The following is a 16,245-nucleotide window of genomic DNA, read 5'->3' on the forward strand; positions in this document are numbered from 1 at the left end:
GTACTAGATATTTTTCACACCATACTTTATTAAAAAGGCTGCTAATCCATAAATTAGTAAATTACTCGATTTAGTCCCTTTAAAAAATTAATAAAAAGCTTGTGTAAGTGTAACAAACATGTAAACAAATTGAAGAAAAAAAAAATATATATATATATGTATTTAATTAGAGGCGATGAGAAATGAGACAGTTTAATGAGACCGAATAACCCAATATATTTTAGATGCGGTAAATGCATAAAATCTATGTTAAAAGAAAAAAAATTGCAAGATAATTTTGTTAATAATCATTAAATAATAATTGTTAACTCACTTTTATTAAAATTATTTATATTCCAATTTTAAACTAATTATATTTCTGACACAAGTTTTTAATTTGTCACATGCTTTCACTTTCAAAAAATAATAATAATTTGCATTGATTTGATTATACTTTTAAAAATATTTGGTAAATCAAGTTTTGATCATAATAATGATAATAATTTTGTGAGATAAACTTTAACTATATAATTTTAATTAATTTTCTAAAATTCCTAACAAGGCTTGTAATTTCCTAGTGAGGGGAGGAGGATGGTTGCTTAAATGATTTAACAAACAGTCTAATACTTAACATTATTAAGTATTAAAATTTTATTTAAAATTAAGTAAAAAAAAATCCCCTAAGTTTTTTTAAAAAGATTTCAAGTATTCTATAAATATTTTGAGAAATATTTAAAAATAAGGAGCATAATTTGACAACTTTGTGTCTTACGTAAGTGTGTGATACAATTATGACAACAAACAAAACTTGAATTTAATTATGATTTTCAATAAATATTTATTATAATTGTTTATTTAGTTACGAGGTAGAGTGATCTATAGAATAAATTAAAATGATAAAAAGACTTATCATTTAGGACTGTGATAAGAAATAGTAAAAAATAATTTAATCCGATTTATTTAATGATTATGTCAATATAATTTGATACCAACAAGATACATGTATCATAAGTTAATATCCTGTTTAATAAATAGGTTAAGTTTTATAAAGTATTAATATCATTCTAAACCATTAACAAGATTCTCAGGGTATGTTAAAATTCAAATATAAAAAATAATGTTATCAATTTATTAACAAGGAATGTATTATGTACTAATTAATGATTGCTAATGAGTTATGATACATATTGTGACTTAATAGTTGAAGGTTTTTTAAATTGTTTTATTAAATATACCTAATAGTTGAACGTCATTAATCATATTAAGTGGATATTTGGTAAAATTTAATATTTATTATTTAATAATTTAAATTAATTTTAAGTTAAAATTATTATTAAGTAGTTAACTCAAAATTATTAATTATTTACTTTAAGTATTAAGGTTATTTGATAAAGTTAATTTAAATTTTATTATAAATCATCAAATTAACATAATTACTCTCATTAATTTTAATTAATATTTATATTTTTATCAATCTTAAAAAATAAATTTATTTTTAAATATTTATATTTAAAGTATTGTACAAACATGATGTAACCATGAATATGGAGTTTTAGTTGTAATATATATTTTTACTAAATATGAGTAAATGAGGAGAAAGTGTTTTAAGATAAAGAGTAAATTAACTATTTTAACTTAATATTTAAAGTTATATTTTACTTTTAAGTTTTAAGTTAGAATATTAAGTTATTTTATTTAGATTACTTAATCTACTTAATGAATTAAATTAAATCATTAGATCATATAAAATTATTAAAGTAATTTAACAAACACCCACTAAATCATTAAATTAATTTACCAAATACATCCAAAACTTATCAATCAGCCACCTAGGCCCTATCCACAAGGACGACTACATGTACAAAACATAAGACATATAAATTAATTTCAAAAGAGATCTTGAAAAAACACATGAAAATAAGCTTAATATACATGTAATGCAGAAGTTTTTTTTTAGTGCATGTATAATGCTGATGAAGTGTTCATATTTCATTGTACGTGTGGTACTGAGATTTAAAACCATGGATTTGATTTCAATTTTAATTTATGGTTAAAACCAAAGACAAAACCATGGATGTGATCTCAATTGAAAATGAGTTTTTTTTTTTCTCTTCATCTTTAAGGATTGCTCTCTATTTTGTTTTTGGATTGATGTTTCTGACCTCACTGGCCTCATACTTAGGGTTTTAGGTACCCAAGTGGATTTGAGACCATCGGAATCTAAAATTTGTGGGATTATTCCCTTATTCTTTGATCTGTGTGTGCAAGTTTGGCTCTGGTTATCAGGTATGATCTGCTAGAGAAGATGGAGTGAAAAGAAAAGGAAGCCGGAGCGATCTTCAACTCTCAACCACCTAGATGGGTAGGATTTTGGTTCATTGAAAGACCCAAATTTGAGATTGGAATGGCTTAGTCATGCTCTAGGTAAGTTCCCTTCTTTAATTCCCACACAAACAAAATTCATGTGCTTGCTTGGTACTTTGTATTCATATCCTAGGTGTAGACAGTTGAAGTTGGGAGACATGGAGAACATGAGAGTTGGGCTAAGAATTTTGGATTGGATTGTGCTTGTTAGCTTATGGGCCTTCGTTTGGGCCAAGTTGTGTTTGTTTATTTGAATTTGGGATGTAGCCTTTTGGATTTTTTTGAAGCCAAAGAAACGGTTGGATATGCCTGATATTTATAAGCTAAACAAAACTTTTATTTTATTAGTTGAGTTGGGGTCTTGATCCACTTGTGATTGAGTTGGACAATAGTGACTTGGTAAGGGGGCTTTTGTGTAGGATTAGACTACTTCTGTTCTATAACGTGTTTTTCCCTCTAGAATTTAATGCTCTTGCAACTTTAGTTTTTTACTATGCATACTCCGTCTTTGCATATCAAGGGAAGCATTGGATTAAGACCATTGATAGCTGCCCAATTCGTCATTATTGGTTAAATTACTTTTTGGTGTTTATAAAAGACCAACTTTTCCTTTTGGTTTTTACTGATTGCAATCTTTGACACTCTCCGTAGTTTGCTTTCACTCTCTTCACTGGTTCCAATCTCTATAAAATGGATTTCACAGTTGCACTTACCCATGGGTCTGGAGCCCTTTTTGTTACTTGTGTTCCTAATCCTAAGTCTACCTTAGATTCTTGTATGGAGGATTTAGCTTTGTGGATGAAGAGGACTTGGTCTATTGTAAGAGTTTCTCCAAGCTCTACCTCATTGGTAAAGTTATGGGAGAGTTGGTTCCTCTTAAATCCATTTCTTCCAAAATGAAAGCTAAATGGAAAACTTTAGGTGACTCTTATTTTATGGATTTGGGTGATGACTTCTTCCTTATTACGTTCTCTACTTCGGAGGATTGCTCTAAGGTGTGGGAAGATAAACATTTTTTCATCCAAAAACAAGTTATTGTTTTTCAAAAATTGAGAGAGGAGTTTGACTCTTTTAGTGAGACCCCTAAGTGTGCCACTCTTTGGGCTCGAGTGATTGGTGTCCCTATTGAACTATGAGGGGTAAATACAATTAAAAAAAATCATGTCTCAAACTGAGATGGTTTTAAGAGTTGATCAGAGGAATGAAAAGATTGTCGCGGGCTTGTTTCTTAGGGTGTGTCTAGAGGTGGATATGAGTCAGTCGCTCAAATATGAGTTAAAGTATTATAGGAGGGACGAGATTAAGTCTGCTAAATTGACTATGAGGGGGTCTTGGAGTGCTGTTTTAGGTGTGGTCTTGCTGATCACAAGTTCAATGATTGTCTTAAAAGGGAGAAAAGGATTGGCATTAAAATTGAAACGAAGAATACGAATTTTAAAGATGTAGATGGTGAAAATAAGAGACTTTTAGAGAAAAACCCCCCATTGAGGGAGTTAGAAACCTGGATTGAAGTCCAACCAAAGAAGATGACCAAACCTTTAGGTTCAAGGTTGGTTTAAACCCTGGTAAGGGTCACTCTAATTTGAGACAAAACTCTGGCCAATGAGGCTCAAATAAGGGACAGAAATGGAACAACTTGGATGCCACTGTTGCTTCTACTGCTAAAATTCTGCAGGCCATCCCTCCTGATGATAGCCATGAGAAGGGTGTCGAGAAAGGTAATAGTATTAATCAAGAGACTTTTCAATAGGAGAATGAAAGTGAGAAAATGATCAACAAGGTTAGTCCAACTATTGTTGATGTAGTCCTTCCTTCCAACACTTCTCCCATGTCAAAATCTCTTCCTTATGAACCACCAATGGAAATGGATTTGCATGATGGAGATGGTAAAAAGATTGCAGTGAAGGAAAAAAATGCTACATGGGGTCTATAATGTGAGAAGATTTCATGCAATATAATCAATCCAAGCATACGAAACTTCTGCCATTAAAAATCCTTTCTGAAAAATGAAAATGAATTTAGGATCATACTTACCTCTAGCCATTGTTTAGCTTTCTGTAATTGGTGAAGTGTTGATTTCCAAACTCTAATCTCTCTTTTGTTTTGATGGTGTATATTCTAAAGATAACAGCAGAGCGAGTTCGGGACCATTTTCTAAAAACTTTATAACAGTGGCTTCCATCAAACCACGTTGCTCTTGCCACCATGTTGAGCAGTTGGTGGAATGTGCCCCTTAACCGCAGCGGAAGAGGGATGGTGGAGGACGTGGTCAAAGTGCTGGACCACATCATGAAGTGCTGGAATGTGTGTTGGAACGTGTATCAGCTAAGTACTGGAACGTGTATCAGCTAACATATAAAGCTAGTAACTTTGCAACCAAGATGGAAACTAATGACAATGAGCCTATTTTGGGGAAAAGAGGAAGAGTTGATGGCTTAAACTCTTCCAAAAAAAATATGGAGCAAATAAAAAAAAAAACTAGGGAGCAAGAAAAAGGAAGAAGAGAGGCAAGAAGCCCATGAACATTCTAATCCTACCCCATGAAGGTTTTGGCTTGGAATGTTAGAGAGGCTGGTTGCCCTAATTTTGTTTCTTAAATTAGGAAACTATCAAAAAATATAGCTCCTGATATTTTGTTTTTATATGAAATAAGGGTTAATAGCAATAGAACTTTGAATATTTTGCCTAAGCTTAGTTATGATTGTTTTGACTTCATTCCTATTGGATATTTTGGAGGACTATGGCTATGTTGGAACTCTAATGTTATATCTTTGGATATTATTTTGAAAAATGATAACATGTTTCATTGCATGGTTTATTTTCCTAACCTCAACGTTAATTGTTTTATTACTTTCTTGTATGGATATGCTCAACACTTCAAACAAAAAGAAATTTGGAATAATTTACTTAACATTAAAAATTCCATTATTAAGCCTTGGGCTATTGTTGGAGATTTTAATGAAATTTTGTACCTGCATGATAAAATTAGGGAAACTAATGGCAACTCTTTTAGAATGTAAAATTTTGCTGATTTTATTGATGATTGTGAATTACTTAAGTTGGAGTCATTTGGATTACCTTATACTTGGTTCAATAAGAGAAAAGATTCCTCATCCATTTTTGAAAAGTTAGATAAAGTTTTTGTAAATAATCAATGGCTTTATTTTTTTAGAGATGCAAGAGTTGAAAATCTATCCATCATTGGCTCTAATCATGGGCTTATAGTCTTGCACTTAGATAAAAGGGTTTTAAAGTTAAAACCTAGACCTTTTAGATGTGAGGAGTTTTGGTTCCAAATTCCATGTTTTATTGGCATTGTTAAGTAAGCATGGAAATAAAAATTTATAGGTTTGAATGCCTTTCAATTGGTTAAAAAAATTCCAAGTTTTTAGACAAAAAGTTAAAACTTAGAATAAATGTAAAGTTGGAAATTTAGAAGAAAACATAAAACAAATTGAAAAAAAGATTGATGTGGTAAAAGGAAATCTAATGGCAGACCCCCGTAATGTAATCCTTCAAAGGAATAATGTTTATCTATCCCAAAAACTTAACCAAGTTTTGAAATTAGAAGAGATCAAGTGGAGCCAAAAAGCAAGGCAAACTTGGACCCAATTAGGAGATAAAAATAATCGCTATTTCCAAACATTAGCCCTAAATAGGAGAAGAAAACATAAAATTTGGAAAATAAGAGATTCTGAAGGAATATGGTATGATGATCAAATGGAAATTTCAAAAGTGTTCATCAATGACTTCTCTAAAAGATTCACGTATGAAAATCCAAGGATAAATCATGAACTATTTGATACCTTTAGTCCCTGCATCTCAGAAGAAGAAAATAGAGAGTTAAAGAAGTCACAGAAGAAGAAATTCCTGCAGCTCTTTTGCAAATCAATAGTATGAAAGCGATTGGGCCTGATAGTCTCCAAGCTAGTTTTTATAAAAAATAATTGGAAAATCTGTTTGTAGAATGGTCAAAGCTTTCTTTTTCAATGGTCATTTACTCAAAGAGATAAATAAGACTTTTATCACCTTGATTCCTAAATCTGATAGCCCAAAGACTTCAAATCATTTTAAACCTATTAGCTTATGCAATGTTTGTTACAAAATAATAGCTAAAAGTTTGGCTAATAGGATAAAACCTCTCCTAAACAAAATTGTATCTCCTTTGCAAGGTGAATTTGCCCCAAGAAGACTTATTAATGATAATATTCTTTTAGCCCATGAAATCATGCATTCGTTTAAAAAGAAAAAAGGCAAATCAGGATATATGGCAGTTAGACTTGATATGGAAAAAGACTATGACAGGTTTGAATGGGATTCTATTAGGGTAATTATTTCCAAAATAGGCTTTCACCCGAAATGGATTGAATGGGTTATGGAAGAAAGTGTTTCCATAGTGTCCTACTCGATCTTGATTAATGGCATTCTAGAAGGAAAAATTTAGCCTTCAAGAGGTATTAGACAAGGAGATCCTTTATCTCCTTATATTTTTATTCTATGTATAAAATATTTGGGAAAAGAGTTAGTAAAAGAAATGAAGAACCCTATAAATCATTTAGGAATCTCAACTCATCAAAATGGACCTAAGATTCCCTTTCTTATGTTTGCAGATGACTGTATCATCTTTGCTAAAGCTTCTCAAAATGCTCATTCTAATATTAATAGAATTTTGAATAATTTTTGTGTCATGTTAGGACAAGTTGTGAATTTTCATAAATCCTCAATCTAGATTTCTAGTAATATTCAAGGGGCTATGAGGAGGAGATTTGGGGAAGCTCTAAACATTCCTATTTCTAATGGCATTAGCAAGTATCTTGGTTGTCCGATAATTCAAGGTAAAGTTAAAAGAAGCAATTTTTTAGATGTAATTGTCCAATCTAAAAAAAAGCTTGCATCTTAGAAAGCTTGGTTCCTTTTAAGATTGGTAAAATAGTCCTAATAAAGGTTACTAAACATAGGATCTAGAATGTAGGATCTAGTAAAATAGTCCTAATAAAATAGCTCACCTTTTCATGTTATGAATTGTTTCAAACTTACAAAGAGAAATAATGAGGATTTAGATAGAATTAACAAAAACTTCTTATGGTTACCAAATGTAGGATCTAACGAGTCTAAAAGTTTTCCTTTGGTAGCATGGGATGAGGTTTGCAGATCTAAATTTGAAGAAAGGCTGGAAATTAGGAAAAATGAAGATGTTAATAAAGCTACAATTACTAAGCTAGGGTGGAGAGTTGTTTGGAAAGAAGTAATTAACCATTGAAAATATATTGGAGTTGGGCTAAAATGGTGCATAGGAGGTGGGAGGAAAGTCTACTTTTGAACAAATTACTGGGAACAAATTACTGGGTTTACATGTCACCGCTTATTTCTTTTGTGGATGAAAACCACTTACATTACATCAATTGGGATGCCAAAGTGTATGACTTTATAAATCAGGATTCCAAAGAGTGGAATCTACAACCCATTTCCTCAATCCTTCCTCTAAATGTTCTATCAAACATTAAAGCTATCCCAATTCCTTCATGTCCCTTATGTGATAGGATTATTTGGGGATTCTCTTAATATGGTAAGTTCACTCTTAAGTCAGCTACTTGAGTTATGCGAAAGCCTTTGATGCATCCGAGATCCAAATTACTACATTGGATTTGGATATTAAATCTTATGCCAAATTTAAAATTTTGCTTATGGCTAGTTATTAGAAATTCCTTCGTACTTGTGAGTTCATAATAGCTAGAAGAACGGGAATTTCAAACATGTGTTGTCTTTGCAATCAAAATATGGAAAATATGGACCCTATCTTCAAAAATAACCCTTTTGTCCAAGGAATTTGGGATCTCATCAAGTTTAATTGTGCTCCACCTCTTTTGTTTGAAGGTGATTTTTTTATCATGGATTGAAACGATTTATAAAACCTATAAAATTAACTATAAAATTTTCAACTGTCCAATGGAAAAAATTGCTATTATCTTGCGGAATGTTTGAATCCATAGAAATCAAATAGTGTTTAAAAAAATCCAACCCAACATTTTTCTCGTTATTGAGAAAGCCACCTATAACTTTCAAAGTCTACAGGAATATGTGATTGATCTTCAGCTTCAAAATGAAGGACGTTTTGTTCCTTGAGTGGTCAAAAAATTGATTCATTGGATTCCTCCAATTAGTGGAAATTTCAAATTAAACTTTAATGGTTCAAAAGAAGAAAATAGAAGTGCATGAGGATGGGTTATTAGAGATTCTAATGGCATAATAAAAATAACTACAAGTAAGCATATGGGCAATGCATCAATAATTATTGTAGCATGTATAACTTTTAGAGATGGTGTGCTAGCTACTAAAAATAATGGATTATTAAATGTAGAGATTGAAGGTGACTTAAAAGTAGTGATAGATAGTTATAATAAAAAAAAATAACATTCTTCTGTTATGTTGTTAATGGAAGATATTTAAAAGTTAATTTAAAACCTTAATGTTTGTATTTGTCACCATATTTATAGAGAAACAAATAAAATAGCAGATTGTTTAGCTAGAAAATGTATCTATAATTTAGGGTCTTTCATATGGTGGTTAGATTTTCCTAACAATATTATAAAGTTTGATTTTAAAGGTTATTGTAAGTTTTATTTCACTCGAATGTTTAAATATTCTATTTTGTAGTTTCTTTTCTTCCTAGAAAAATAAAAAATAAAAATAAAAACCCACCACCCACCTTGTTTTTTTCCTTCCCAAAGCAGCCACCCGAAAGCTACTCTCTCACCATAGGACGCTTCCACTCTCGAGTTTTTGCCCTAATCTCCCACCTTCTTTCACAGCTCTATTTCTTATATTCTCCGTGCATCCGTTATCATCCACAATTTCAACGGTACTATTCATCACCTTTTCTCTATAATTCACCGTATAATCACCTGATTTTCCGTTTACTTAACATCTTTCGTATCAACTATCAAATTTCTGTTTTTATAATTCAATAAGTTTCTGGATTACGAGGTTTGATTTTTAAATTTGAAATCATGGGGATCTTTTTAATCTAGTTTGTTGTTTAATCTTCTGATTTTTTTTCTGGGGTTCATTTTGTAGTTCATTTATTTATTTTCCGACTGAGATTATGTTTTCATGATTATCTAAATTGTTGTGTTATATTGTTGGATTTCGAATTATAGGGAATTTTTTGGGGTAGATGATTGATTATTGTCCTGCCATTTCAGTGCTTGAACCACCAGAGCTGTGTCGATTTTTCATCAGAGCGTCATGATTTTAAGTTCATGAATTTATCCCAAATTTTCACGGGAAGAAATGAACCTGAACGGATTTTGACAATACATGAATTATTCAGGAATATCTCAATTATTATTATTTTTTAATTATTTGGGAACTTTGAATCGTTTTGAATGCTTATATCAGAGTTGTGGCTGATTTGATGTTTGGGCTGCTTGGATTGTAATTTTTAGCTATGAATCATGTGCGCATTAGATTGTTTGACTTATAATTCATCTTTTTCATATAATAATGCAGTTTAAAACATAAATTTTATTTATTTATTTTTTATTTTTATTATTTTTTCTGTTTGAGAAGGTCAGGATAACCTGAATTGCGATAGGGTGGAGTTGAACCTGATGAATGAATGGATAGCAAACAGCATATTGCGATATTTACTACTGCAAGTCTTCCATGGATGACTGGAACCGCTGTGAACCCTCTCTTCCGTGTGGCCTATCTTACAAAGGGCAGGGAGTTCAAGGTTACCTTGGTGATTCCCTGGCTGTCCCTGAAAGATCAAGAATTAGTATATCCCAACAAGATTACATTCAAGTCACCTTCAGAGCAGGAGGCATATGTCCGTCAGTGGCTCGGGGAGAGGACTGGGTTTGTATGTGATTTCAGTATAAAATTTTATCCTGGAAAGGTAAACACTGATGCGATTTATCTTTCTTGGAACTTTAATTAAGCGTGAATATGGTTTCTTTTGGACACCATGGTGGTCAGCTTCTAAAAGTTCATGTATCGGTTAAAAACATATTTTAAATGATGAAAAGTTGTAGGACAGCTTTGAAATAGATAGATAATTGATTTATTTCGGTTTAATCTGATTTTGGGAACTGAATATATGTATGATCTGGTACCTAACGGGTTTTACAGTTAGGCATGCATTTTGTGTAATATATTTTTTCTTGCTTTTGTATCTACTGTGAATCGTAGTTCACAAGAGTTTATATTAGAAACCTTTAAATTTTTCCTTTCCATTTTCTTTTTGTTTATTTTGTTTTATTTAACTGTAGTGTTATTTCCTAGCTTTTCTTCCTTTTATTTTATGAAGAAAATTAATGCCATTGAATTGACAATCCTCAAAGATTTGGGCCTGAAACTATATAACCTGGTGTTGTAGTCATCTTGGTCAAAGACATGATTGTGTTAGTGACTCTTTGCTTTCTTTCTATATGTGTGTTTGTACGATACTAACTCCTGGTATCACTTGAACTGCAGTTTTCCAGAGATAAAAGGAGCATTCTTGTGGTTGGGGATATTACAGAAATCATCCCTGATGAAGAGGCTGATATTGCAGTCCTCGAGGAGCCTGAGCATCTTACATGGTATCATCATGGAAAGAGATGGAAAACTAAATTCCATTTGGTTCTAGGAATTGTTCATACCAATTATTTGGAATATGTTAGAAGAGAAAAGAATGGACGGTTGCAGGCATTTCTTCTGAAATACATAAATAATTGGGTTGTTGATATCTATTGCCACAAGGTATGTTTCTTTTAGAATTGTTAGTTTTCATGAAAAATCTGTACTTTCTACTGACAAAGAGGTTAAAATTATTTCAGTTTCTGTAATTTAATTTGAGTTAGCATTTGTAGCCCTTCTTTTCAACATTTAGGTTAACAATACACTTGCAATTTTATTACTTTAACATGGTGATTTCCCCCTCCCTCTTTTCTCTGGTAGATTGTGATGTATTTTTGTTTACATATTGTGCATATTCTTTGTTTATTAATTTATTAATATACATCAGTATAGGGGATTTAGAGCTTAATGAAGAATAACTTTGTGAAGGTGGGGTTTCTTCTCACAATGAAAATTCCATAGGATGGATGATAGTGCAGCCATGCTTTTATGAGATCTATCTATGGTGAAAAAGAGTTTTAATAAACAATCCAAATTGGTGGATTTTTTTAAATTATAATACTGTTTGTGTTTCATGGTGGGGTACATTGGATGAGTAAGGTGCAAATTAGATTATACATCTTTTGAAGACCATTTTGTTGGCTGCATACCATATTGGGAATATCATCCATGAAGGCATCTATTAAAATTTAAAAACTTATATGGATATGTTTGAGTTGCTCTTTATAACGAGAAAGCTCTTTCTTATTCCCTCGTTAAACTCTTTATGGTTGGCCCTTGCAACAAATTAGCCCATAATGTTTCGGTCCAAATTATCTTTGTCCCCCTGTATATATTGATGTGATAGAATCAATAGTTCATGTGGGAGCTAGGTAGAATGAACTTCAATTAGGGTGGTTCAAATGGTTGAACCAAATATGGAAATCCTAAAGCACCTTTCACATTCTTATTCTGGCAGCTTTCCAATTTTTATTTTTTATTTTTTATTTTTTATTTTTAACTTCTGATCCCAATTAAGGACTTTCCGGCTAGTTTATACTTGTATTCATATGGCAGGTGATTAGATTATCTGCTGCCACCCAGGACCTTCCGAGATCCATCATCTGCAATGTTCATGGAGTCAATCCCAAGTTCCTTGAAATTGGCAAAAGAAAGAATGAGCATCAACAAAATGGTGATCGGGCCTTCACTAAAGGCGCCTACTATATTGGGAAAATGGTGTGGAGCAAAGGCTACAAGGAGCTACTCAAACTTCTTCATGATAACCAAAAGGAACTAACTGGACTTGAGGTTGATTTATATGGCAATGGGGAGGATTCAGATCAAGTTCAGGGAGCTGCCAAAAAATTGGAACTAGACGTCAGAGTTTACCCTGGGCATGATCATGCTGATCCATTATTTCACGAGTAAGCTCCCTATGATTTATTGACATCCAGACATCAATTTAATCATTAGTTTTTTCTCTGATGGAAATGAAGAAAGTGAAGTTGCATTTGCCTTGTAATGCAATGCATCGAGCAGAAGTTGAGGATGCTGATAACCTCAGTTGTTGCATATTGCACACTTTTGACTAACACTATGGTTCCCGGGACACCTAAGCTTGGGTCTATTTGGACTCTTGGTCATTTTATTTTTCTAACACCCAAAAGAATGCAAACATGTGGAAATATTATGTGTTTCAACCACACTAGTGTTTGTACTGAATTGATCCTGGCAGAAAATGTTGTGCCAGTATGAATTCAGCCGTGTTGAATTGCATCTTCTGACTAATGATGGCCAGGATGATTCATAGTGACCCATTCAGGGTACATATTCTCTGGAACTACTGTTTTTTGTTTCTCAATGTTTTCCATTTTTGCAGTTATTAACAACATTGCATACGACATTGCTATGTACTCTATAACAGAAAAACTCCTGTAGTCCCTTTCCTCTTCTAATTATTCTTATTATTTAATAATAATAAAAGAATCCTGAAAATAGACTGAAGGATTATATCGAATTTATTATAAGTGACAATACAATTTTTGAGGAATTGAAGTTGACAGGAAATATATTTCTTTGATTCTCTGCAATGTACCTGTTAGTCCTCTATCAAGGGAATCAGTTAAATAGGATCTCGTAGTTGACTAGAGAATTGGAAATCAATCTGCAGTGTAGCCTGTAGAACAATTTTTCCTTCGAAACGGGTCTAAATTTTTTCAGAGATGATCAACAGAGTTGGGGTTTGTATATGACATGTTTTCTTTTTGTTCCTGTTCCAGTTACAAGGTGTTCCTAAATCCAAGCACAACAGATGTCCTCTGCACAACTACAGCAGAAGCTTTGGCAATGGGTAAAATTGTGGTTTGTGCCAATCACCCCTCAAATGACTTCTTCAAGCAGTTCACTAATTGCCGGACTTACCAAGACAGCAGTGGGTTTGTGAAAGAGACACTGAAAGCTCTAAGTGAAGAACCTGCCCAGCTAACTGATGCACAGATGCATGAGCTGTCATGGGATGCTGCTACAGAAAGGTTTCTACAGGCTGCTGGGTTGGACCATGTAGTTGAAAGGAAACCAACAGACACTCCTCCAAAGAAATTCATGTCCATGACAATGAACTTGCGGAAGAATATGGATGATGCATCAGCATATGTGCATCATGTGGCCTCTGGAATTGAAGCCTCGAGAAGGGTGTTTGGCGCCATTCCAGGGAGCTTGCAACCAGATGAAGAGCAGCGTCAAGAGCTTGGGTGGGCATTTCCTACTGGGGGCCAGGGATAAAAAGATATCTGATGGCTACTCCTTTGGTCGTAAATGCTTGGATTCCTCTGACTTATTTTGATGATTTAGTATGTAAAAATGTTACTACACATTATTCTTTTTCTTCATTTCCATATTATAAATTGGGAAAAATGTATATGAAAAATATATGGTTAGGAAAATAAATTATCTGAAACCCTCGTGCAAACACACCTTGTATTTCATGAGCTTGTTTGGCATGGCAATAACTTCTAATTTATTTTACTTTTTGAAAATAGTACGAAAAAGTTTTTTATAATAGATTTAAGGCCCTTTTTTTGTGTATAAAATTTAAATAAACTTGAATAGGGTTAAATGCTATTAATGTTTAGATTGTTTGTTTTTGTTTAAGCTTAAATATTATTAAGTATTAAGTTGCTTGTTTTTTATTAATATCTAAATATTACTAAGTTCTAGGTTATTTATTCTTATTTATGGAATTGTTGATTGTAATGAAATTATGTTTTGGATTTCTTTGAAATTGATGATAGGAAATTAATACTATTAAGTAAGGTTGTTTCTTTTGGTTTTATCATTGAAGTTGAATTTTGAAATTTTGTAGTAAATTAATTTGAAATTTAATCTAGTTGCAAATCATAAGAATTATGGGAAAAAAAAATGAAGTTTGTATTAGAATATTGGGTTCGATTTTTAAATTTTGTGAATTTAATCTTAATTAATTTCTTATCAAAATTAAGTGACTTTTATATTGTTGGTTTCATTTTAGAGTAGTAATTTATATAAAAAAAATGGATCTAAATTTTCTTAAGAAATAAAAGAAAAGGCAGACCAAAAAAAATCTATTTTAGTCATATTCACCATTTTATAGGTAAGTTATGTGGATGAATAATTAATTTATAAATAGTATGAGAGCATGAGAAAATTTAGAAATCAATTTTTATTTTTTAATTTTAGAGGGTATTTGATAAAACTTATTATTTAATGATTTAAATTAATTTGAATTGCTTTTAAATTATTGACTTAAAATTTATTACTTATTTTTCATTTTACGCATTAAGGTTAATTAGTAAAGTTAAGTTAAAATTTATTTTAAATAATTAAGTAGATATATTTACCTTTGTTAATTTTAAGTAAAGGATTTATTTATAAAAAATTCATATTTAAAGTATTGTAGAAACATAAGATAATTATAAAAATATTTACTATAAAATATGAGTTGTGAATGTAAAGTTATAATTGTAAAATATATTTTTCACTAAATATATGAGGTAAAAGAGTTTATAAATTGAGAATAAGTTAAATATTTTCACTTAACAGTTAAAAATTATTTTTTACTTTTAAGTTGTGATATAATTGTAGACCCCCATTTTGGGGACCTCACTTTCATGCATTTTTTGCAGCTCTTTTTGCCAGGTGTCGCAGCTATGAGTAGCCACGTGTCGATTCCCGTCTGGTTACTATGGCATCAGATAGTGGAATCAAGGAGCGAATACGAGGGTGACACGTGGAGAGGCATTCTAGAAGGTTCCTACAGGCCGTTAGCAAGAGCGGATGAGAGAGAGGAAAAGGGAGGCTGCAGAGTAGTGGTGCAGGGGGGTGGCTGTTGCTGCGGAGATTGTTGGAGGGGCAAATCCGGGAGAGAAAAAGAGATATGGGCGGAGAGGTTGCAGAGGGAGGCGTCAGGGAAATCTTTAGGAGGAGAGCTTTTGTTTGGGTGTTTTTGGGAGGAAGGATTGAGGAGAGGAAGCAGCAGAGCTGGGATTTTGGAGAAAGGGAGCTGAGAGAAACAGAGGTTTTTTTGGAGCTAGGGAGGAAGCAAGTTGGAGAAGGGGATTCACAGGAAGCTAGGTGAGGAGAGGGGGTGGCTTTTGAGAAGAACAGAGAATAGCTTGAGAGTGGGAGACGAGTTACAGGAGAGGAGAAACACAGCAGTCTCCTTGCTCATTTCAGTTGGAGGGGGAGCCTTTCAGATGGTTTGAACAAGCTGCAGAATCATTTGTTAAGTTTTTCGCCGCATCAACTTTGCTTGGATTGGATAAGATATCCTTGGTATTGCACTCATCATCACAGTCCTCATTCCCAGCAACATGAAGGTCAAGATGGTGACACTTCCTGCCAGAAAGTACAATGTTTGGATGAGAGGGTCAATATTAGCACCTTTCAGCATATTCCAACAGATGTAGATATCCAAAGGTGAATCGCCCTCATTCTTGCCAGCTACATCGTACCTTGGGCCTAAGAGAGAATGCTGCCGCATGGTTTGCAGGGCCCGGGCCGTGTGACAATCTTGGTTTTCTTCTTATTTGGTTTTGAAAATGTTTTCTCAAATCCCATTTTCTAAATATCTTGCTCAAATTCTGGTTTTCAAATAATTCCAATTTTCCCATCTTTCATCCTTAGAGTTTTTAGGACTCAAAATCCCATTTTCAATAAAATTTGGTTGCCATTTTCTTTCCGGCAAGCCACTTTTGAATTTTCTTTGTTTTCTAAAAATGTTTTAAAATAAGTAAGGATTAAATTCTGTAATTCCGAATAATG

General features: G+C 32.5%; 1 protein-coding gene across 4 annotated transcripts; it reads left to right on the forward strand.

Moving 5' to 3' along the window:
• The first annotated feature begins 8,947 nt into the window (after positions 1 to 8,947).
• Positions 8,948 to 13,915, forward strand: LOC100251641 (digalactosyldiacylglycerol synthase 2, chloroplastic). Of its 4 annotated transcripts, none has more exons than XM_010663420.3 (6): positions 9,048 to 9,202; positions 9,546 to 9,799; positions 9,913 to 10,243; positions 10,822 to 11,088; positions 12,022 to 12,371; positions 13,227 to 13,915. In XM_010663420.3, the coding sequence occupies exons 3-6, from the start codon at positions 9,962 to 9,964 to the stop codon at positions 13,726 to 13,728; spliced, it is 1,401 nt and encodes a 466-aa protein (XP_010661722.1). In that variant the 5' UTR covers positions 9,048 to 9,202; positions 9,546 to 9,799; positions 9,913 to 9,961; the 3' UTR covers positions 13,729 to 13,915. The 4 variants fall into 4 exon arrangements, with proteins under 4 accessions (XP_002266316.1, XP_010661722.1, XP_059599066.1 ...); XM_059743083.1 differs by having other exon boundaries at positions 9,918 to 10,243; XM_002266280.5 differs by lacking the exon at positions 9,546 to 9,799 and having other exon boundaries at positions 8,948 to 9,202.
• Positions 13,916 to 16,245: the final 2,330 nt, after the last annotated feature.

Source organism: Vitis vinifera, chromosome 15, assembly GCF_030704535.1.
Source record: "Vitis vinifera cultivar Pinot Noir 40024 chromosome 15, ASM3070453v1".
NCBI classification, from domain to species: Eukaryota; Viridiplantae; Streptophyta; class Magnoliopsida; order Vitales; family Vitaceae; genus Vitis; species Vitis vinifera.

Coding starts and splice junctions, on each gene's coding strand:
- LOC100251641 (XM_002266280.5), top strand. CDS start 9,962: ATGGATAGCAAACAGCATATTGCGATATTTACTACTGCAAGTCTTCCA. Junction 11,089..12,021: donor TTGATATCTATTGCCACAAG/GTATGTTTCTTT, acceptor TTCATATGGCAG/GTGATTAGATTATCTGCTGC. Junction 12,372..13,226: donor GCTGATCCATTATTTCACGA/GTAAGCTCCCTA, acceptor TTCCTGTTCCAG/TTACAAGGTGTTCCTAAATC.